The 25,806-nt window shown below is 35.7% G+C and overlaps 1 protein-coding gene across 3 annotated transcripts in view; it reads left to right on the plus strand.

Annotated features, from left to right (window-relative positions):
• GRIK2 (glutamate ionotropic receptor kainate type subunit 2) overlaps positions 1-25,806 on the plus strand; it is a gene marked incomplete at both ends in the record, with an annotated part of 630,446 nt that overhangs the window by 379,716 nt on the left and 224,924 nt on the right. For all 3 annotated transcript variants that reach the window (XM_079716371.1, XM_079716372.1, XM_079716373.1), the window contains one exon: positions 19,783-19,926. In XM_079716371.1, coding sequence (XP_079572497.1) covers positions 19,783-19,926 — 144 coding nt within the window. The remainder of the gene's footprint in view (positions 1-19,782; positions 19,927-25,806) is intronic.

Here is a 25,806-nt window from a genome sequence, read left to right on the forward strand (position 1 = left end):
GGAAAGTATCATATTATTGTTTAATTCATTTAAGCTTGATTGAAACTAAAAAATAAAGGTTGTTTCCAGGTCAGATTTCATGGACGTGTGACTGGTACAGTCACACAGGACCCCGTGCTTAGAAGGGACCCATGCTTGCTGTGCCGTGCTGTTGCCATCTTGCAATTCTTAATATTTGAATAGGGGCCATGCATTTTTATTTCTCACTGAGCCCTGCAAATTATATAACTAGTTCTGATTGCTGCTAGTGCTTCTATGGACATTGTCATTTGCACAATTAAGAGCAAAAGACAACTTATGAATTTTGTCTGATTTGACAGGGGAAGAAATAGACATTTGCCTTTAAGGAAGGTCAACCCAAATTCAGAAAATTATAGAAAGTTTTCATTCCTGTGCCTTTGCTTCCCTGACACCACTACCTCCTGGCTCTCTCTACTTGTGGTCTCCCTCTCATGCTCTTCTTCCTCTATCCGTCCTCATATGTCTGTGAACATCAGGGCTCTCTTCTCTAATTCTACCTTTTCTTCCGAGTGTCACTTGCTCCTGTGCTTTAATCCTTCTCCACAAACTGATGATTTCCCAATTTAAATCCCTGGCCCATACCTGTCACTTGAAACATAAAATCATATATCCAACCCAACTACCAGATACTCCTGCTTGCAAGTTTCAGAGGCGACTCAAAATTATCATCTTCCAGCCTGAGACCTCTTGTCTACTCATGGAGATACAGCAGTCAGTAACGTCCCTGTACCCATGGAGATTATGTTCTAACGGAGGGGAAGAGAATCACACTCTGTGCAGTCAAATAGTGATAAGTACTCTGAAGAAACATATGGCAAGGCAGGAGAATAAAGTGATTGTGAGGGCACATTTTTGATAGCATTTATCTACACTATTTTTATCTCAGTGAATATCATGACCATCTTTGCATTAGTGAAAATAATAAGAAACCTGAGAGTTACTGTAACCTCTTTTCTGTTTGTCATCACTCCCTTCATCTCCCCAATAATCAGTCAGTGATAGAGTCTACTTCTATTTCCTGAATTCATTTATTTTTCTCTCTGCCTAGCACAGGGTAGCTGATTATGGAATGCATGTGCGCTATCCCTTTGTGTCTCTCTCTGATTTCCTTCTGAATCTAAATGATATTATGCCTGTGTTAATGTACTATTATGTAAATACAAATGCTGATAGCAATTGGGCACATCATTTGGGTCTTTAATAGTTGGCATATTTTCTAGGAAGAATAGTGGAATGAATGATTCAATTATTTCAGACTGTGTTTCAGTTTTAGAGAGTACATTTACATCCTCTTTTGCAAAAGCTACCTGGGTTAGTCTTGAAGATAATCTGCCTAACCCAGAGGTAGAGACCTGATATACTGCCTAGAGAAGTCACACGAAAACAGAATCAAGATATTTTTTCCTTCAGGAAGTGTTTTCTTATGAAATCAGTCCCTCTCTCTTCCTCTCCATGAAGCAGAAATTAATCTTGTAACCCGTTCTTCAGAGTCTCTAGAAATAGCAGGCACTACTTTTAAATGAGGTTAATCTGGGTGCATAATGATTAAAATGACCTTTTATTTGGAAATTAGGAACATACCAAATTTGGGTTTTCCTATACATCTATTGAAACCTGATTTCTCAAAAAAAAAATTCTGAGTCATTTATATGGAATCCTTTTTTTTTTGCATCACAAATAAAGGCTAAATTTCAAAATGTTTATGAGTTTAATTCCATTAAAATTTAAATTAAATGATTAAAACAACGTTTTAAGCTATCTTTGTTTTGCAAGATGCATTGATTGGAATAAGGAGCCAATTATTAACTTAAAACATTTTTAATATGAAGAGATCACTTGTTTATTTTAAGAAAATGATAAAGACTGTCATCATTGAAACAACATTTTCCTGGTAAACTTTATGTACTTATTCCACTTATGCTTATAATGACTGCTCACTGATTTGGGACTTGCTTTTAGAGAAAACTGAGAAAAGCAATCTTAATACTTAATAGACATTTTTAAGAGCAAAATAGCTATTTTATTAATTATATATTTTTAATAATTACTCTTGAATATTTTTTTTCTAAATCTTATGGTTAAATATTTGATATCATTGAGGATATCAAAATGATATCTTCAACAGTTCCTGAAATATTTAAAACCTTCCTCAAAGTCATGTTTGACATAAATGAGCACATTTTGGATTTCTGTAGAATTCAATTGGGAGAAAAAGATTGGCTATGTTTACCTCAGATTTTTAAAACAAAGTCAGCTATAAATAAATACATAAAACAACTGTTCTTGTTTGGAAACATCTAGTCATGCCATGTAATTGTCAAACTGCATATTAGGTAAATACAGCATGTCTCTATGACCAAATGACTTCTGGGAGTGTCATCTTCTAGAGCTGAGCTGCCTGCTAATCGCTCGGCTCAAGACAGAAAAAAAACATATTAGTGCTTTTTCCAAATGAGCCTCATTCTTAGGGAGCGCTGCAGTAATTTTATTTAATAGCTTGGGGCTTCATTTGCAGGAAGCAGGTACCATGTTAATTAACAGAACAATGCTTGTAGAAAAGCTTTAAGATACTACTTGATTAATCATTTTTTCCTTTTGATGTCCATATTTAGAAAATAATTCTTTATGTCCTCTGATGCAGACAATGGCCTGGATGGTTGTTATAGTAGTTGTCCAAAATAGGCTGCCTTTAGATTGACATGGCATCCAGGCAGCTCTTTTAATCTCACCTGACAGTCTTGGGGCCTGCCTCTTACTTCTGATTGAGTTTACATATACAAAGATGAAAAATCTGTAGTTGAACTTCAGGGAAATTAGAAGTGTCTCATGTAAACAGTGAGTTATTATCTAGAATTCAGAAGAAAACATGCTTTTTTAAAAAAAATTTTTATTGGAGTATAGTTGATGTAAAATGTTGTGTTAGTTTCTGCTGTACAGCAAAGTGAATCAGTTATACATATACATATATGCACTCTTTTTAAAATTCCTTTCCCATATAGGTCATTACAGAGTACTGAGTAGAGTTCCCTGTGCTATACAGTATGTCTTTATTAGTTATCTATTTTATATATAGTAGTGTGTGTATGTCAATCCCAATCTCCCAATTTATCCCTCCCCTCCTTTTCCTACCTGGTAAACATAAGTTTTGTTTTCTACATCTGGGACTCTATTTCTGTTTTGTAAATAAGTTCATTAAAACATGCTACTTTTAATAAAAACATAGTAATTTGATTTTGGTCCATTAAATCATACCTCAGAGATCTTGCAGCTTCAGTTCCAGACTACTATAATAAAGCAAGTCACAGGAATTTTTTGGTTTCCCAGTGCATATAAAAGTTATGTTTATACTATACTGTAGTCTATTAAGTGTCTAAAAAATGTACAACCTTAATTAAAATATACTTTATTGCTAAAAAATAGTAACCATCATCTGAGCCTTTAGCAGGTTGAGTCATAATCTTTTTGCATATCACCATAACAAATAATAATAATAATGAAAACTTTTATATATTGGGAGAATTACCAAAATGTGACACAAAGTGAACAAATGCCATTGGAAAATGGCGCCAATAGACTTGATGGATACAAGGTTGCCACAAACCGTCAATGTATAAAAAACACAGTATCTGCAAGGTGCAATAAAGCGAAGTATACCTGAAATTATGCTGTTTATAGGCACAACACATAATTCTTAAATATCAAGCATGAGTAAAATTGTGCCTTGTTTATTTTTATTTTATGCCAGACAGTTATAACTTTAGCACTTTTTCTACCTATGAGAGTAATGTTCTCATAAAATATAAAAGTGTAAAGAAGAAAGATAAACTTTTCTATAATCCAATTATGATTGGAAACATTTTGGATTTATTACAATTTCTCTATGTATTTATGAAGATAGATATAGATATATTTAAATTAACATGAGGGGCATAAGCTATATTTTATTTATATCTAAACAATGTACATCTTAAGAATATTCATAATTGAAATTTATTCAGTAGTTAAAAATAATGAGGTAGACCTATTAATACTAACTTGGAAGGGTATATTCTTGGGTTTTTTTTAAAGCAACTTTAATATATTCCATTTTTGATTAAAACAACAAAAATAAATACAATATCTGTGTGTATGTGTATTTATAGATCAATGCTCTTGAGAATAATTACATCAGAAAGGTTGGAGCACAGATGGAGGACTCTCAAATATTTTACTGAATGTAAGGCTGTACTGCTATAAGAGGAATATATTATTTTGTAGTATGGATGTATAAATTTTAACATTCATATTTACATGGCAATACATATAATGCTAGACAATAATTTTAATATTCAGTTTTATAAATATTACAAATTTCTTAACCTTATGAGGAACATTTAAGCTGCTATATTTTTAAAAATATAAGCCATGTTGTAATGCATGTATTTGTATATAAATCTATGTGCTCTTGTCTTTTTGTTTCTATGGAGTAAATTCCCAAAGTGAAATGATAGTGTCCCAGTTTGTGCTTGACACGGATTTCCAGATTGTTTTCCGGAATAGTATTACCAATTTTTTCTAGCACCTAACCATAGATGCTAGTACATCATTATGCACGTATGTCTCATGAGGAAATTGTGGTTTCTCATACTTAGAAATTTTACTGATTCTCTCTCACCTCTGGATTGGAAAAAATAACTTCATGTCATCAAGAAATGAACTCTGTCTTTTCAATGATGAAAAGCTTTGGATGAAAGCTGTCTTTTCAATGACCTTTGTTTCATAGGGCACACTGCATTAGCTTAAGAGGAGTGGAGCTACTTTGTAAAATAGATGATTAACTTGTATTGTTTAGGCACTGCTATAAATAGCCACAATTGATGTATCATAAAGTATCATGGCTTCAGAAAAAGCAGAATCTTTCAGGTGTGCCCCTTACTGGGTGATTTAAGCCTCAGCTCCTCAGAATCTTCTACATATATCATTAGATTGTTAAAGAAAATTATGTTAAATAATATCTGTAAAGTGCCTACCACAGTGCCATATGGTAGGAATTATAGAAAATAATCTTTGACCAAATAACTTCTTTGTGAAGTATTTACTTTCTAATTAAAAGAAAAGGCAAAATATTATTCATGGCATATAGTTAAAAACTGACATAATATGCTAATGTTATAGCAGATATGCATATTACTATGTTTTTTCAAATCTGTAGTAAACTTCACTGTTTTAAATTTTGGTCAGGGATAGTCCTTGTGATTCACCTAATTTCAAAGGATAATGAAATAAAAGTAAACTTTATTCTTCTGTTTTGCATGATAGGTTTGTGTAACACCTTTGTACTGGTTTCCTTGAGAATAAAAGTAGTTGCAAATACCTAAGTATTAAAAAAAAACCAAAAAACTGTTGGGCTTCCTTGGTGGTGTGGTGGTTGGGAGTCCGCCTGCCGATACAGGGAACACGGGTTCGTGCCCCGGTCCGGGAAGATCCCACATACCGCGGAGCAGCTGGGCCCGTGAGCCATGGCCGCTGAGCCTGTGCGTCCGGAGCCTGTGCTCCGCAGCGGGAGAGACCGCAGCAGTGAGAGGCCCGCGTACCGCAAAAAAAAAAAAAAAAAAAAAAAAAAAAACCTGTCAAATTCTGTTCCGCATTTAATGTAGAATGATATTTATGTTTGAGGTAATTTTTCCTTCAAAATGTAAGTACATGTGGGTATTCATTAGGTAGCTTATATTTATGAGGTGAGAAAGGAAAGAGAAGGCACTGAAGGGTATACAGTTGTGGAAGAGATGAGTGAAGGGGCTCAGGATCAGGAATGCAGAGGAGCAGAAGAAATATTATCTGATGCCATGAACTCTGGAAACACAGGAATCTACTCAGTAGTTAACAGCCATGCGCTGAGGCTCCTTGGACATACTCAGATGCCATCAGTGAGTTCTGAGTCAATGCGTGCTTTATAGGACTCCTATAAATGAGCTATGAGCTAAGCTCAGGGATAAAGTTAAATTCTGAATGTCTTGTAATTTGAATTTTTTTACTTAAAAATTTATCAAATTTCTGTTTCAACTAACAGGGAAGAATATTTTAAGCTATTCTATCTTTAGAATATTTAATTTATTTTTACTGCCTCATCACTTCTTAAATTTCTTTTTATTTCTTCTGGTGATCATTTTTTTAATGCAACTATTCAGTTGTAAAATCCATCAGGTGAAGATTATCAAACTGTTTTCTCTTCTGAGTAAAGTGGTATCACCCTCACCTCCTGCGGCTCTTTGTCTACTTTGAATTAATTTCCTGAATGAAATAAGATTCAGCACACACACACACACAAATATTGTAATGAAAGTCTTTTATGTCTTGGTTTGCGATTTATAATTTGTTTCATCAAGTATAAAACTCAAAAGTGGAAATGTTAAGAGTTAACTGATACAGCTTAATTGGTCATTTCCAGTTTTGATGTCAGTCTATTAACCTACTGATTAAAAGGCCATTGCAGAGGGTTAGTTTGCATTTGTTTTTGGAGTCCTCTATGATTTCTTTCTTAATGTTCTCAGCAGTGTACCATTAAAGTTTTTTGCTTCAGTTCACATTCTGATTGTCCCTGAACCTGTATAATTCACAGTAGGAAGGGTAGTGTTGATTCAGACAAACTTTTGATCTGTGTATTTTGGCAGGCAGAGTGTATACATCTTACAGTTGCCCCATTTTGTACTTTTATAAGTGTAACCAATTCACAATACTATAGAGATATCTTAGTAGTTACCCCCAAATTCTCTACTATATTGAATATTTTTCTACAAAGAATAAAAAATGAATGATTAGAAGACAATAATTATACATTTGGTGAATGTATTTAATGTGATTACTATATTTTCTAGTATTTTCATGCATATAATTACATACGTTCTGCTTTTACATATATCTTCCTATTTTTCTAAATGTATTGATATATTCTAATTCTGTGAGTAGATAGAAGTAGTAATCTCATTTTGCCTTGAGGAAACCAAAGCCTAAACCTGCATTATTCAAGATTTTTTCAATTCCAGTTGTCTAAAATTCCCTTAAAATTAGTTAATAGCAAAAAGAAAGCACAATGGTTCTCCGGCTTGTAAAGTACATGATCTGTCTTCAGATACATTTGGATCCAACTGGATCCAGGTCATAAAGTCACAAACAGGTTCCTTTCCATCCCTCACCTTCTTTTCCATTTGTATTGGCTCCTTTCTCAGACAGAGGTACAGAGGTGCCATCAAGGTTTATATCCGCTGATAGGGAACTTCCTGAGAAGGAATGTGCTTCTTTCCCAATGGCTCCCTCAAAAGGCCTGGATTTAACTGATAAGCCAAGCTTGTATCACTTGGCCGTGGCTGAAGCAGTGGTTGTTATCAGGCCTATAACACCTGGAGCTAGGAGATTGGGTCAGGGAATAGATGGGAGGGAAAAGGGCTCTGCTCTAACAGGAAGAGATGGCTGAGGAGACAAAACAATAGCGTCCCATCAAAGATGTTACATGGGGCTTCCCTGGTGGTGCAGTGGTTGGGAGTCCGCCTGCCAATGCAGGGGACACGGGTTCGTGCCCCGGTCCAGGAAGATCCCACATGCCGTGGAGCGGCTGGGCCCGTGAGCCATGGCCGCTGAGCCTGCACGTCCGGAGCCGGTGCTCTGCAACGGGAGAGGCCACAACAGTGAGAGGCCCGCGTACTGCAAGAAAAAAAAAAAGATGTTACATGATTTAATCAGATCATATTCTTGGTCTTCTGAATTCCATGCTCTACTCTTTTAGTGTCCCATTTAGATCCATTATAAGATGAAATGACATATAAAGACTCAACTTTAGGAGAATCCTTTAATATCTATTTCATTAAAGAACAAGCCTATTCTAACTGTCTTTAAAGGAGATGTTAGGAATCTCAGGATGCAAAGTCTAATCTTTTTTTTTTAATTAAAATATCTTTTATTTTATTATTTATTTATTTTGGCTGTTTTGGGTTTTCGTTGCTGTGTGCGGGCTTTCTCTAGTTGCGGCGAGCGGAGGCCGCTTCTTGTTGCGGTGCGCAGGCCTCTCATTGCGGTGGCCTCTCCAGTTGCAGAGCACAGGCTCCAGGCACGTGGGCTTCAGTAGTTGTGGCATGCGGGCTCAGCAGTTGTGGCTCGCGGGCTCCAGAGCCCAGGCTCAGCAGCTGTGGCGCACGGACCTACCTGCTCCGCGGCATGTGGGATCTTCCTGGACCAGGGCTCGAACCCTTGTCCCCTGCGTTGGCAGGCGGATTCTTAACCACTGCACCACCAGGGAAGTCCCAAAGTATAATCTTTAAAAAAAAAGCAGTGAGAATTCTGGTTTGACCTTTTCCCTCGACCCCACTATTCTTCCCAACTTTTGTCTTCTTAGCTTTTTTCCACTCCTTTTGCCTTTTGAAGATATAGGTGCTAATAGGAAAATCTTTCAAACAATACCTACTTTCTAACATATCAATAGATAGGCACTACTCCAGACAAAATTAGATACCTCCCCATTACCCAGCATGCGGCATTATATTAAGAATGTTGATTTACATGTTTGTCTAAATCATTTTTGACTTCCCAGTCTTATTGCCCAAACTCATAATTGTGTTTGATGTCAATAGCACAATAATATTTATAAATGTTGAATGAGTGAATCAAACTGTAAAGCACTTAGAGACAAATGAAAAAAAAGATAATTGTGAAAGCATATGTTCATATGGGAAAAGGGATATTCAAGAGACCCAAGAGTCAGCAAGCAAAGGCATCTCCTCATGGCAATAAAACAATAATTAGTTAAATCAATGTATTTTCAAAGTAGGAAATAACCAGGTTAATTAAAGTAGTGAAGGGACAGGGAATCTTCAAGTTAAGATCTAAGGTACAAATGTGAATATGCAAATCAATTCTTATTTTTTTCCTCAAAGACCACTTCCTCATCTAAATTGATATTACTGGTGCTAACATACTTGAGATTCTCAGTTACTCCACTCTATAATTATGACATATTTAAAGAGCTTTATAGCCCTCCTTCTTCTAAATTTATCTAATTTGATCCTTACAATATGAGGTGCATTATTCTACTTATTTTAAAGATGAGAAAAATGAAGCTAAGATAACATGACTTACAGTACTGACTAATAAATTACAAAGCTAAAGCTCTAAGTCCCATTAGATTTCTGAGAAACTTTTACTTTTTCACATTTCTATGAGAAGTTACTATTACAGTTTCGTATATAGAGCACAATATAAAAAGCTAAACACACAATAAGTGTATAAAAAGTTGTTAAGGACACATATTAATATGATTTGTTTGCATATCTTTTGTTTTATTTGTCCAGAAATATCTATATCAATTTCTACATTATTCTTCAAATCATGCTTAAAATAGATCTTCAATATAATTTAATTTTTGGTTTGGGTAAATAATATATGAAGTATCGGGTTTTCAATTTTTATAGGCATTTGGAATTCGTATTTACATGAACCCAAATTTCTGGTGTATTTTTGGTTTGCATATTCCTAGATTTCAAATTAGAAAGAATCAGTCTGTTAACAACATAAAAAAATCAACTTTAATTCATTACATTGAAAAAAGTAAATATGAACAATATTGATGAACATAAATTTTTAATGCAAGAAGCTAATTTGAGCTCCAGATATTAGGATAATTGGATGTATTGGACACAAGCTGGAAGTGCAGAGAATACTTCCCCTTGATATTGACTCTTCTCTAGATCAATAGGAGTTCCAAATGTAGTAAAAAGCAGACACAATTTAACAGGACCTAAATTATTAAGGCCAGTGCATTGTTGCTAGAGAGTTCATTAACAATCCCATCAATACAGTGTGGTTCATGTATGCTAGTAAGAGCTTCATGGAACATTTTAAAAGAGAATGAGATAACTCAATGGACTGATTTTAGTGGAAAAGTTTAATTAGGTAAGAATAATTACATTAGTTAAATGAAACTTTTAATTGAAAACCTGTTGGCATTGTCTTATCTGCTGCACAGCTGTTCCTTAATCATTTATAAAGTGAAGAGTTTCTCTACATGGGGTTTGAGAAACATCTAAACATCTTGGAATTTGTGTATAAATGTTTCAAGTAGTTTAGACGGTGGCAGTAAAAACAAATAGGATATAGGATTTTCTGCCTGGGAAATGGTGCATTTTAAAGATATATATAGGAAAGAAAGAAAATTATATAGAAAATATTCACGATGAATATATATAATTCTTGGAAAGAATGCAAAATATTCATCTCCTAAAGCTTTCACAATTCTAACATTAATACTCCATGGACTAAATTTCATATCTTATAAAGATCTAAAAGCTTGCTGAGAAATAATGCTGTTTTGTAAAATTATCTTGTTGACTGTTGTTAAAGAAAATGGCATCCAGCAAGAGTTCTTGCAAGATTGAAAGCCCAAAATTGTATAATATAAACATAAAGAGCCAATGAAAACTCTTACTCTCAAAATGAACATTTAGACTACCTGTTCAAAATAGGTGAAATTGCTGCCACAATTTTTTTGGTAGCTTTTAGCTTAAGACAGGGAGTACTGGTTTGAAGAGACATAGACACTTATTCAAATTCACAAGTTTACAGGAACACCAAACAAATAGATCCATTAATTACTCATTGCATTAATCCTGGCCCTGGCCATTTCTTTTCTGAATCCCAGCAACACTATCGTCTGATACTGTTTCCTTCGCTTAATCTTCAAAGCATTGCTTAACTTGAATTTTCTTCCTAACTCATCAATTTGACTGTAAGGCTGAACCCATTCTATTCTTTTCCCTTCTCCTTTCTTTATCTTTCCTTTAAGCTCTTCTTCCTTTTAGCTCTCATGGGTACTAAATACCATACAGGTAGATACAAAATTCCATATTCCTTTCAAAGGAATTCCTTTAAAGGATTTTAAAGGCCTTTCACCATGCAGTTTCTGGAATCTCCTTTTATTCAACTAATCTGCAATACAGGAATCACTCTGATTAGTTAAAAACCATGAAATACAGGCATATTCATATCCTAACTCTGTGAGAGGGACAAAAGATGACTAAAGCCTGAGATATTAGTAAATGACTTTGGATAAGAGAGAAAGGGTTTTAGTTTTTCTCTACAGACTATCAGGAAGCCAGGGTGGGTTTTAATGTGTGTGAGAAGTTTAACAGTGAAGTTGAAACAACAAAGAAAATATAATACAGGTGTTGGCAGATTTTATTGGACCAGGTGGGAATTGGGTAGATTCTGAATGCAGACAATGACTGATGAAAAGTAAACTTTGGTTTCCCTTATTTATAAATTTGTATGAAATGTTGGTACAAAGTTTATTGCAAAAGTGCACAAAGCATAGAGCATTATGGGGAGGAGATGGATAAATTAGGATTTTGATTGTATTACAAAGGCCAATATAAAATAAGAATGAAAGGTGAGTTTTCTAGGAATGCAAATGTCCACCTGGTTCTAGCCCCTCCTTTTACAGATGAAGAAACTGAAGACTAGAAAAAACTACAAGGCAGATTTGTCCAGCTTCACATTGCTGGTAGGTTATTATCTGTCCAGCAGCAGTCCTTCGTCTAGTAACAAAATGCAAGATACTGTAATATTTTACCACTTATATTTAAATTCTAAACTTGTCAGATAATGTGTGTGTATTCAGTAACTTTTTTTTTTTTGAGCACTGAATTGTGGCATTGTGTACACACCACATTTTACAGGGATCAAGTTGTTGTTGTACGATAATTTCCTTCCTGCCCTTTCTCCTTCCAGAATTTGATCTGCTTTCTTGAACAGCACGAAGCCTGTTCCCTTATTTAGGATAACAGTGGGTGCAGAAGGGTTGAAACATTATACTTTCTAAACCGGTCCCTTGTTTTGGATAGGATCCATCTTGACAAGATTACAGCTCTTCTGGTGATCATCATCATCATCATCTAACACCTGCCTATGCACCACGAGCCAGGGATTGTGCAAACTGCTTTAATGTATTATCTCATGCAGCCCGTGTAGTCCACGCAGCTGCTGGTAAAGAACTCCGTTTCAGAGTAGTACAAAGAGCCGGCAACACAGTAAGCATAATGGCAGCTGCAGTGTAACTGGGAGAATTGTCTCTGACAATTGGCTCCCGACTGGGTCTGAGGGCATTTCTTCTTCAATCCCTCCGTTTCGTTAGCAGCCACTGTGCACCTGCTCCGTGCCGGGCAGAGTGCTGGCTGCAGTGTGCCAGCTGAATGAGCGAACCCCAGCCTGCCTTCCATGTGTGACCCTCACCCTTGCTCAGAGTGGTGGATGATCCTCTGTCCCATTTAGGCTTGTGCTGATTGTGCGAGGGAGCTCCAGAGGTGAGAATCCAGCCCTTTCCCCACCAACCTTAATATTCATGTCTTCTAATCGAAGAATCAATATTAATTGTTTTTCTCTTGGAACTATCTGGTTTATAAAAGTGGTTTTTCCAACAAGGAAAAGATATGGCAGATCATCATTTTTCATTTTCAATTATAAAATGAAGAAACAAGGCAAATGGGGATTTAAATTTTTTTTATTATTTGTTTTAGATAGAAGATCTAGTCAATGGGCTAGTCAAAAGATCTAGTCAATTTTGTTGTGCAGTAGAGACTAACACAACATTGTAAAGCAACCATACTCCAATAAAAATTAATTTAAAAAAAGATCAAGTCAATGAAAGAGCCAGGATTCATAAACTTAAACTCCACGTATTAGACCATGCTGCTCTTTGTGCTATGCACTGTACTTCAGATGGGAATACAGAAATGAGCAAAATCTGAGACGTAGGAGTTCCAGAATGGATCTGCCACCTGCCAGCTAGCATTCAGATCTCAAAGGAGACCTGCCTGCACTTATTTAATGGAAAGATAAATGTGTTCACGGAACTGTTACTATAAATTCATTTAGAAACAGGACAGAGGCTGCACTCGCATTCCTCCCAGGTCTGAGCTACTGGCAGATTTAGTTCACTGTACCTCTGGGAGGGAATACATTCTAGCTAGATGGCAAAGTGTGACTGTTATTCAGAGCTTCCTAATACCTATTTCTTTTACAGTTTAAATGAACTTTTTGGTTGAATTCATCAATTTGTTGAAAATGCTTTTATACACTTACTGTGGGCAAGTCAATATATGGGATACTGTGCATGGTATTACAAAGATAGGTATGGTTATTATCCAAAAGATGCTTGTATCAAGAAAGGAAGATAAAAAATGAGAAAGCATAAATAGTTTTATTAAAAGTAGAATGTTCAAGGAAGAAAGAAGATACAGATCAGTGACGCTTAGTTTGTGAGGATTCTAGATACTTATAGAATAAAATGAAATTTATGAACCATCTTCCCAGAAAAATGCATCATCAGTTTTTTTTTAATAGCTGTGTTGGAATAAAATTGATGTATTATACTTCCCATATTTAAATTGTACAATTTGATAGGTTTTGACCTAAGTATACACCCATATAACCATCACTATAATCAAGATATGATCATATATCACATCACTCTTAAGATTAGTTACATTTAAATGTAAATTATTAAATACAATATTGGGTGTGTTTGGAGGCTAGGTCAAGAGCCCAAATATGTAAAAAGTGCTTCAGCAGAATGACATTGTCATAAATGTAACTCTGCTGGCATAATAGAGAAGATAAATGGGAAAAGGCTGTTTTCCAAGTTCTCCCAGGCAAAACTCAATGGGGTACCCAAAAGCCATGTTACCGGGGGAATGGAATATTCTAGAAGATTGCCTCCCCATTGGGAAGAAAGATAAATACCTTTGATAGCTTTTTTTTTTTAATTCTCTTTTTTTTTAATTTATTCTTTTTTTGGGGGGGGCGCTGCATTGGGTCTTTGTTGCTGCGTGCAGGCTTTCTCTAGTTGCAGTGAGCAGAGGCTACTTTTCGTTGTGGTGCGGAGGCTCGTCGTTGCAGTGACTTCTCTTGTTGCGGAGCATGGGCTCTAGGTGCGCGGGCTTCAGTAGTTGTGGCTCACGGGCTCAGTAGTTATGGCTTGCGGGCTCTGGAGCACAGGCTCAGTAGTCGTGGCACACGGGCTTAGTTGCTCCGCAGCACGTAGGGTCTTCCCAGACTAGGGATCTAATCCTTGTCCCCTGCGTTGGCCGGCGGATTCTTAACCACTGCGCCACCAGGGAAGTCCTACCTTTGATAGCTTTTTGCAAAGAGAAGTCTTTAGAGTATCAGAGAGATTTTATGTAGCGATGTTCCCTTCTGTGATCATATGTAGTTCAAAATTGTTCATTTCTAACTGTTTCGTCCTTCATGCGAATAAAGGCTATGTTTTAATTTTTTATGACTCCTAGAACATCTATCCCAGAACTTTACAAAAAAGGTGTTTAATGATGATGATTACAGTGATCAGAAACTGAAATAACATGTGCACTCCATATGGACATGCTTGGTAATTTACTGCTTAGTACCAGAATCTTCTGTAAATGAAATCTAAGTACATAGAAATATTTTAACTAGTCACAGTATCCATTATTATTCCTGTTTTTATATATTTGGAAATGTTTCAGTCATACATCCCAAATCAGAAATATTTAGCTATGTTAAATTTTATCATCTGAAACCTTTGAGAGCATCTAATCTCCCTGATTCTTCGATTATTTAAAAATATGCAGTGGACTTTTTCAGAGCATAAAAGAAATTTAAGCATGCTTTCAATACTTTAAGCATGCTTTCAATACTTTAAAGTCTCATCAGACTTGAGGTTACTTGAGATAGATGAAGTAGCACTGGGTGACTAAACCAATTTCTGTGGCAATAGCTCAACCATAGAAATTAGCAGTCATCACTCTTCCACCTGCATCCGCGTTGCACACTCCATGACTAAAAGTAATTAAACTAGATATGAGATAAACCCAGCAATAAGTTAGGGAGATGGATAATGTATATTTAAAATGTATGAGAAGGCACTTCTTGTGATCTTTTCAAACCATCCATTTAAAAAGATCATTGTTGTTTTACTGAAATGTGTAGGACTGTATTGCACAGTTTTAAAGGTTTGCAAAACAAGTTTTTGGCTGACAGACATTCTTTGTAGGTTAACTAACTTATTTTGGAAAGAAAAATAAAGTTCATCTCCAGTCTAGTCTGAGATGGGCTCTCAAGGGGACTTGTATTGCTATTGATAGATGCTTGACCTAGTAGTGAAACATGGAGGGCTGCACTTGACTCTGTCTGTACCTACCTAGACTGCAATTCCTTCTGGTCTGTATTCCCAGGGTGAACACATATTCTAGCTTTCCAATAAGTGTGATCTATTTATATAAGTGAGTAATTATACTTGAAAGAGAGAAAATAGAATGGATTGTTTTGTCTTCCTTGCTGATTTATTTTTTCTCTTTGCCTAGATTTTGTCTTTGTAGTTTAGGATCTGAATGACTACAACTTTATCTAACCCCCGTAATTAAAATTATGGATTTTAATAATCAAATTGTATACATACTCCATATTAATTTAGTTGGTTAAAATACAGTTTTGCTTACCTCTGAAGTTTTTTTAGAGGTAGCTATTATGTACAAGGAAAAAAATTTGACTTGGAAGACAAATGAACTTTTATTTGAATCTCAGCTCAGAGATATACTGTCTATGGGACATAATTGTCTGGTACTCAGCAGAACCTCCAAAAATATGAGATCTGCTGCCATCAGTTTCCCCTCCATTGCCTGTCATAGTTTCAGTGGGAATATGATTTAGGGGAGATAGTTGGTTATGGTAGGTAGGATGGTGGTTCTAAGAATTAGACCTTATCTGAATCGTGTTTTTAAGGCTTGTTTCTGAGTCTTATTTCTGCCAGAGTCTTATTATGATAGTTTGGATGGTAGTTCTAAGAGCTAAGCTTTGCCTGAGTCTTGTTTTCTAAGTCTTGTCTCTCAAGGTGATGAGACCTTGAGAAGATTACTTCAACCTTGCTAAGCCTCAGTTTTCTCCTCTCTAAATGATAAGAGTAATATCACCTGAAACATAGGGTCTTTGTGAAATGCATATAGAGAAATGGACATAGTGTGGCATAAAGTAAGCATGCAATGTAACTTGACAGTAATGATAATATAAAAACGATGACAAAGTAATTAACCTGTGTGTCTCCTCTACTTTTCTCCTCTTCTGTTCTACTCCTCCCTTCTTTCCTCGTATTTTTCCATTGAGAGAAGAGTCAAAGCAAAGGATTATAGAGTCAAAATGAGAGGGTAGAGGACTTAGCAAGAGCAGCTCAATCAAACTCTACAATTTAGAGTTGGGAGTAAAGATGCCCCTTAAACCTGATCTTGAAAGATACTCTAGTACCTTTGCCTTTTGTAAACCTAATGAGCAGCAACTGTATAGAATAAATCTACTTCTTTCATGACCTTGTTCCTGGTTAATGTTACTATTCTGACTAACCTATTATAGACTTAATCTCATACATCAATGTATTTCTTTTTTTGTGAATTTATATTTACCAGTTCTCCACAATCTATACTTTCCCTTACTTCGTAGTACATTTTTGTTATGTAAATATTTACTGCTTATTAAGAAATTATATAATGTATTCAAGTACTTATTGATATTTCTTATATTTTATAACTTTAAAACAATTTAAACTATTTTGCTTTATTAAATATAGAGCACTGAGCAAGAAACTAGAGAGAAGTATGTAAATTCTGGATAGATTTTCTAGAGTCAAATCCAGCTCCACCTCTATATGCTATGATTTTTAGACCAGTTACTTAACTGTTCTCTGCTTCAGTTTCCTATTTTATACAGACCCAGTGAATTTCCAACTGCATGATGGTTATGAGAATTAAAGGAAATGATTTAAGGAAAGTACCTTACACATAATAAATACTGAACAAATGTTAACTAGTAATATTACTAAATTAAGGAAAAATTTCAAGCTTATACATTCTCGTGAAAATAAGAAAACCACTTTTGATAAGCTGGATTTTTCTCAAAACTTTCCAAAGTTGAAAGAATTCACATATGTACAGTTTTGCAAAGAATACAGTAAAGGAAAGTCTGACAGGATATCAAGTTTAAATGGACAACAACTCCATATTATCACATAAAACAACTAGTCTAAAAATAGGACAAAAAAGCACCCTAAGCAGATGAAAATATCAGAGAGAGTAGTTTCAGAAGTTCTATTTATTGCTTTATAATAAATTAACATATTTTTAAACTGGAAATTCAAGAAGAAATTTGATCAACAACTTTTTAATTATAATTTTTTTCTCTAGTATTTATCTTATAGTTTGATAAATATTGTCTTCCTTTTATAATTATATTTAAAATCACAGATCTTAAATAGTTTTATTATCATCTAGTATATCCTCTGATCCAGAAGCTAAAACTATGTACCAAAAATGGTTTTCAAATTTTTAATTAAGCAAAATTCTTTCCTAGCATTGTCATTTTAGATAAGGTTACTATTCTAGGATTTTCATATAAGTCAGTAAGTCATGGCAGGATAGTAGTAATATCATAGTTTGTGTTCTTTTAGTTATTTTGTGACAGTAGATCAAAATTTTCATCTTGGCAATAATTGCAATGGTATGCAGTAAACTTCCATCTTAAAAAGATGCAAAAAGTAAAGAAAAAGGAAAAAATATAAATTCTACTCACTACTATCTCCCAAGAGTAATTATTAGTATCATTTTAGTGTATTTTCTTCCCTTCAATTTTTTTTGGTTGTTGTTCATATAACATGCAGTATGATATTTAAGAATACTTGCTGTAAGCAGTGAGGCTGTTTGAATCTGGACCTCTCCGCTTCTTACCTGTGTGACTTTGTTTAGTTACTTAACTTCTCTCAACCTTGGTTTCATCATTTGTAAAGTGGGAATAATATCAGTGTTTTTATTAAACTATTACTGTGAGAATTAAATAAGTTGAACAGTACATATTAAGTACTCATAAAGATGTATATAATAGTTTATGCTAGAAATACAGTTCTGTATAAGCTATTTTTGCAGTTAGCATTTTACCACTTGCAATTTCTCATCTGAATATTTTTCAAAACATGATTTTTAATGTTTATATGAAATACATTGTGATTTTATTGTGTTTCCTCATTTTGAACATTCAGTAGATTTCCACTCTATTTTATTTTTTTAAATAAATAATGTATGTAGCTTTTGTTCTTATCTTTGATTTTTCTCAGGGAAAATTCCAGAAAGAGAAATTAATAGGTGAAAAAGAACATGGATATTTTAAAATCTCCCTTGTGGTGAAATCTGCAAAATTGCCCCTTATCTTCCCTTTAGTAGTATCTGAAAGTGTTCATATCTCTATACATTTGTTGACAGTGATTTTTTAAAAATTCATTTTATTTTAAAATCAAATGTGTCTCTCATATCTTGGTAACATTTTTTTTTATAACCATCCATGTGGTATATGAAATATGTCCTCTGAGTGTTAACTCAGGCCAAAGACAAATATCAATCTGATCCTCAGGCTCATGCTATGTGCCTGTATCAACTCCACTACTCGAGTTTTCACTGTGCAGCCATCAGAGTGTGTGAAAGTAGTCAGCTGGTATTTACCAAATGAAGGTTATGAATCTGAGCTCTATTCCCCAAAGATTTATGAACTATAAAATGGTATTTTTATTATGTTCTGTCACTGCATTTTGCTGTTTAGCTGCCTTCCATTTTATGTGGTTAAGTTCCTGAGGATACATTTGCATGAAAGCTACTGTGTGTACTCATTTTGTATTGTATTGTGGCAAACGCTATTAATCTACAGGGTTCCTATTCATTTTGGAATTCATTTCACAGCTCACTAATTGTGTGAATGAGAAGAGGAAATATATGCTTTTATTCCAAACCATGCCAAGCAGATGGCCCAAAGTTCCTTGCTGCCCGCATTGTCAGTGGATCTCTTCTGTAGGTAGTGAGCCTGGCACGGGTCTGTCAAACACAATGTGAGGGTCCATTTAACACAGCACTTGACAGTCACTGAGCCTCTGGTTTGTTATGACTTATAAACATTTTATTTTTTATCATCCACCTCTAAAGTGGTCAGTCATTTGAGCAGGTGCAAACACAGTAGAATTCATACTGGTCTTACTTGAGAAGCCAAAATGAATTTTTATTCATATGGAAATTTGGGGAAAAGAGGACAGTACAGGGGATTAAGCTTAGCTTCTTGAAAAGCGATTAACACATGTATTGAGATTCAACACTCTAGCATCATTTCTGAGATTGAACCCTTTGAAAAGCTGAATTGCAGAAAAAATTAGGGTTTATATCTTTAAACTTTTTAGGTGAATCTCTTCAAATTTTTTGTCTTCCTATGCAAGGAAATTATTTACTTATATACTTTTATATAAAATATGTAATTCATGTAACCATTCAAAATGTTCACATTGGCATTCCTTGTGTGTGTGCGTGTGCACGTGCACGCACACGCACGCACACGCACTCACGCATGCAGTAGAACAGAGTAAGAGACAGAGGGTATGACAAAAAATGAAATAATGCATGTCTGCACACATTTCCTACTTCAGCAGAGATACTAGGATGATATGAAATTGGGTTATCACTTCAGGAAAGGGAGGGTAGGTCAGATGTTCTAATGGAGCCCATGAAGTAATTTGATCACAATATCTTATTTAAGAGAACCACAGCATGTGGAGATACGGTTTTCTCCCTTACATGAAGAAAAACTGGTTATTTATTTCTCTCACCCTTTCTTTCTCTCCACTTCTAAACCACCTATCATGGGTCTCCCGTGTTGTATTGATGCCACATTTCCTTTTCTCTCGGCTTTCAGACGGATGCTGCTCTCATGTATGATGCTGTGCACGTGGTATCTGTGGGCGTCCAGCAGTTTCCCCAGATGACAGTCAGCTCCTTACAGTGCAATCGACACAAACCCTGGCGCTTTGGGACCCGCTTCATGAGCCTAATTAAAGAGGTGAGTCAGGAGAAGCACATCTGTCCTGTCTTGCTTGTCCTCAAGCTGAATGAATTGAGATTATTGCATTTTTCCTAACAGGTGAACGTTTACTTTTATCTCTTAAATTAAACTTTCTACCTTTCCCCATACAAGCAAAATTAGCATTTTTACTAAATAATATGGAAGGGAAAAATTACATGATAAATAAATGGATTTCCTACAAAATATCTGTGATTGTGTGAACAGATGAAAATCAGTGACCTATGATTTATGACATTGTTAGTTTTCACCTTTCTGAATCTTTATGTATGTTATTTTTCATTTATGTGGAAACATAGATGTTTGAAGAATGTTTATATCATAGGCCACATGATATGCAATGAATTTTTAACAGGAATGCCCTTTGCACTACACTAAATTACATCCAATTTGTAAGTCTTCAAGAATTGTTTTTTAGAGTTATGGTTCCTAAGTATAACGTCTAGTTATTTTAATTGTATTAGAATTAACATAAAACAAAATTTATGGATTCATGAAAGTGCAAAGTTTACTTCATGTTGCATAATACAACCATTTTTATGGCCATGTATCATTTCTAATTATGTCTGTTGTAGTTTTAGACCAAGCATGCCCATAGTGAGAAAAAAAAAAAAAGAAAACTCTTAAAGATCATACACAAACATACATACTCACTTCATACACACATATTCTTCCCATTCTTCCTCTCATGAAGGAAATTCCTTTGTCAGCTAAGGATACTTTTTATTTGATTACAACAGGAGTTTTTTTAATTAAAAAAATTTTTTTTATTACAGTGTAGTTGATTTAGGAGTTTTTATATGAAAGTTTAACAATGAAAATTTAATCTTTGCTATGAAAAGTCACAGCTGTTATTACCATATAAAATTTTTCTTTAATGGCTTAAAAGAAATCATCATCTCATCATATAATAAATTACTCATCATGAAAATAAAAGTGCAAATAGAATCATAACTAAAAATCGTCAGGTCCTTGGCAAAGAATATCCGTGAATTTTCCTTGTCTAACTGTTATTGAACTCTCAGATAGATGAAATGATACTCCTAGAACAGTATGCAGTTCTTTTGTTACTCCACATTCTATATTTACTTCTGGTGTAAAAAACTAAGCATCACAGGGCTGCAAACATAGCACCCTGGTTTGGCTAGTTGAAGAAGAGCTTTTTCTGAATGCAGCACTTGACAACTGAGAAGTATCAAACAACCCTGTAAGAAGCTGTTGTGAAACTCGCTATTGTATTTATTGTAGGGTGTTATTGAGGATCTTGTCCACTAAATCAAGGGTCCACAACCCCCGGGCTATGGACCGATACGGGTCCACGGCCTGTTAGGAAGCAGGCCACACAGCAGGAGGTGAGCAGTGGGTGAGCGAGCAAAGCTTCATCTGCTGCTCCCCATCGCTCGCATTAACGCCTCAACCATTCCCCACCCCCATCCATGGAAAAATTGTCTTCCGTGAAACCAGTCCCTGATGCCAAAAAGGTTGGAGACCGCTGCACTAAATCACACAGGGTCACTCTTATGAGGACCGAAAAGAGACATTTCTGTCAGGTCTCAGTACCAGGAAAAGCTGAGTTTCTCCTGGGCAATTGGTGTGTCTTAAATTATGGATCCTGTATGTTAGAGTTCATCATATTTTCTTCTTTGCTTTAGTTGCTGGAAAGCTCAGAACTGAATTTGTGATTGGATTTATTAGTTGCACAGTTTCACCTGATATACATTTCCCTGTGCTTTTTTTTTTTTTTTTTTTTTTTACATCTTTATTGGAGTATAATTGCTTAACAACGGTGTGTTAGTTTCTGCTTATAACAAAATCAATCAGTTATACGTATACATATGTTCCCATATCCCCTCGCTCTTGAGTCTCCCTCCCACCCTCCCTATCCCACCCCTCCAGGCGGTCACAAAGCACCGAGCTGATCTCCCTGTGCTATGCGGCTGCTTCCCACTAGCTATCTACCTTACGTTTGGTAGTGTATATATGTCCATGCCTCTCTGTCTTTTTCTCACAGCTTACCCTTCCCCCTCCCCATATCCTCAAGTCCATTCTCTAGTAGGTCTGTGTCTTTATTCCTGTCTTGCCCATAGGTTCTTCATGACATTTTTTTTCTTCTTAAATTCCATATATATGTGTTAGCATATGGTATTTGTCTTTCTCTTTCTGACTTACTTCACTCTGTATGACAGACTATAGGTCTATCCACCTCATGACAAATAGCTCAATTTCGTTTCTTTTTATGGCTGAGTAATATTCCATTGTATATATGTGCCACATCTTCTTTATCCATTCATCTGATGATGGACACTTAGGTTGTTTCCATCTCCGAGCTATTGTAAATAGGGCTGCTATGAACATTTTGGTAAATGACTCTTTTTGAATTATGGTTTTCTCAGGGTATATGCCTAGTAGTGGGATTGCTGGGTCATATGGTAGTTCTATTTGTAGTTTTTTAAGGAACCTCCATACTGTTCTCCATAGTGGCTGTACCACTTCACATTCCCACCAGCAGTGCAAGAGTGTTCCCTTTGGGCCTCCCTGGTGGCGCAGTGGTTGAGAGTCCGCCTGCCGATGCAGGGGATGCGGGTTCGTGCCCCGGTCTGGGAGGATCCCATATGCCGCGGAGCGGCTGGGCCCGTGGGCCATGGCTGCTGAGCCTGCGCGTCCGGAGCCTGTGCTCCGCAACGGGAGAGGCCACAGCAGTGAGAGGCCCGCGTACCACAAAAAAAAAAAAAAAAGAGTGTTCCCTTTTTTCCACACCCTCTCCAGCTAGATTTTTTGATGATGGCCATTCTGACTAGTGTGAGATGATATCACATTGTAGTTTTGATTTGCATTTCTCTAATGATTAAAGATGTTGAGCATTCTTTCATGTGTTTGTTGGCAGTCTGTATATCTTCTGTGGAGGAATGTCTATTTAGGTCTTCTGCCCATTTTTGGATTGGGTTGTTTGTTTTTTTGGTATTGAGCTGCATGACCTGCTTATGAATTTTGGAGATTAATCCTTTGTCAGTTGCTTCATTTGCAAATATTTTCTCCCATTCTGAGGGTTGTCTTTTGGTCTTGTTTATGGTTTCCTTTGCTGTGCAAAAGCTTTTACGTTTCATTAGGTCCCATGTGTTTACTTTTGTCTTTATTTCCATTTCTCTAGGAGGTGGGTCAAAAAGGATCTTGCTGAGATTTATGTCATAGAGTGTTCTGCCTATGTTTTCCTCCAAGAGTTTGATAGTTTCTGGCCTTACATTTAGGTCTTTAATCCATTTTGAGCTTATTTTTGTGTATGGTGTTAGGGAATGATCTAATCTCATACTTTTTTTTACATGTACCTGTCCAGTTTTCCCAGCACCACTTATTGAAGAGGCTGTCCTTTCTCCACTGTACATTCCTGCCTCCTTTATCAAAGATAAGTTGGCCATATGTGCGTGGGTTTATCTCTGGGCTTTCTATCCTGTTCCATTGATCTATCTTTCTGTTTTTGTGCCAGTACTATACTGCCTTGATTACTGTAGCTTTGTAGTATAGTCAGAAGTCAGGGAGCCTGATTCCTCCAGCTCCATTTTTCGTTCTCAAGATTGCTTTGGCTATTCTGGATCTTTTGTGTTTCCATACAAATTGTGAAATTTTTTGTTCTAGTTCTGTGAAAAATGCCAGTGGTAGTTTGATAGGGATTGCATTGAATCTGTAGATTGCTTTGGGTAGTAGAGTCATTTTCACAGTGTTGATTCTTCCAATCCAAGAACATGGTATATCTCTCCATCTATTTGTATCATCTTTAATTTCTTTCATCAGTGTCTTATAATTTTCTGCATACAGGTCTTTTGTCTCCTTACATAGGTTTATTCCTAGATATTTTATTCTTTTGGTTGCAATGGTAAATGGGAGTGTTTTCTTGATTTCACTTTCAGATTTTTTATCATTAGTATATAGGAATGCCAGAGATTTCTGTGCATTAATTTTGTATCCTGCTACTTTACCAAATTCATTGATTAGCTCTAGTGGTTTTCTGGTAGCATCTTTAGGATTCTCTATGTATAGTATCATGTCATCTGCAAACAGTGACAGCTTTACTTCTTCTTTTCCAATTTGGATTCCTTTTATTTCCTTTTCTTCTCTGATTGCTGTGGCTAAAACTTCCAAAACTATGTTGAATAAGAGTGGTGAGAGTGGGCTACCTTGTCTTGTTCCTGATCTTAGTGGAAATGGTTTCAGGTTTTCACCATTGAGAATGATGTTGTCTGTGGGTTTGTCATATATGGCCTTTATTATGTTGAGGAAAGTTCCCTCTATGCCTACTTTCTGCAGGGTTTTTATCATAAATGGGTGTTGAATTTTGTCGAAAGCTTTCTCTGCATCTATTGAGATGATCATACGGTTTTTCTCCTTCAATTTGTTAATATGGTGTATCACGTTGATTGATTTGCATATATTGAAGAATCCTTGCATTCCTGGAATAAACCCCACTTGATCATGGTGTATGATCCTTTTAATGTGCTGTTGGATTCTGTTTGCTAGTATTTTGTTGAGGATTTTTGCATCTATGTTCATCAGTGATATTGGCCTGTAGTTTTCTTTCTTTGTGACATCCTTGTCTGGTTTTGGTATCCGGGTGATGGTGGCCTCGTAGAATGAGTTTGGGAGTGTTCCTCCCTCTGCTATATTTTGGAAGAGTTTGAGAAGGATAGCTGTTAACTCTTCTCTAAATGCTTGATAGAATTCGCCTGTGAAGCCATCTGGTCCTGGGCTTTTGTTTGTTGGCACATTTTTAATCACAGTTTCAATTTCAGTGCTTGTGATTGGTCTGTTCATATTTTCTATTTCTTCCTGATTCAGTCTTGGCAGGTTGTGCATTTCTAAGAATTTGTCCATTTCTTCCAGGTTGTCCATTTTATTGGCATAGAGTTGCTTGTAGTAATCTCTCATGATCTTTTGTATTTCTGCAGTGTCAGTTGTTACTTCTCCTTTTTCATTTCTAATTCTATTGATTTGAGTCTTCTCCCTTTTTTTCTTGATGAGTCTGGCTAATGGTTTATCAATTTTGTTTATCTTCTCAAAGAACCAGCTTTTAGTTTTGTTGATCTTTGCTATCATTTCCTTCATTTATTTTTCATTTATTTCTGATCTGATTTTTATGATTTCTTTCCTTCTGCTAACTTTGGGGTGTTTTTGTTCTTCTTTCTCTAATTGCTTTAGGTGCAAGGTTAGGTTGTTTTTTCGAGATGTTTCCTGTTTCTTAAGGTGAGATTGTATTGCTATAAACTTCCCTCTTAGAACTGCTCTTGCTGCATCCCATAGGTTTTGGGTCGTCGTGTCTCCATTGTCATTTGTTTCTAGGTATTTTTTAATTTCCTCTTTGATTTCTTCAGTGATCACTTCGTTATTAAGTAGTGTATTGTTTAGCCTCCATGTGTTTGTATTTTTTACAGATCTTTTCCTGTAATTGATATCTAGTCTCATAGCATTGTGGTTGGAAAAATTACCTGATACAATTTCAGTTTTCTTAAATCTACCAAGGCTTGATTTGTGACCCAGGATATGATCTATCCTGGAGAATGTTCCATGAGCGCTTGAGAAAAATGTGTATTCTGTTGTTTTTGGATGGAATGTCCTATAAATATCAATTAAGTCCATCTTGTTTAATGTATCATTTAAAGCTTGTGTTTCCTCATTTATTTTCATTTTGGATGATCTATTGGTGAAAATGGGGTGTTAAAGTCCCCTACTATGAATGTGTTACTGTCGATTTCCCCTTTTATGGCTGTTAGTATTTGCCTTGTGTATTGAGGTGCTGCTATGTTGGGTGCATAAACATTTACAATTGTTATATCTTCTTCTTGGATCGATCCCTTCATCATTATGTAGTGT

Source organism: Hyperoodon ampullatus (genome assembly GCF_949752795.1).
Source record: "Hyperoodon ampullatus genome assembly, chromosome: 12".
Taxonomy (NCBI): Eukaryota; Metazoa; Chordata; class Mammalia; order Artiodactyla; family Ziphiidae; genus Hyperoodon; species Hyperoodon ampullatus.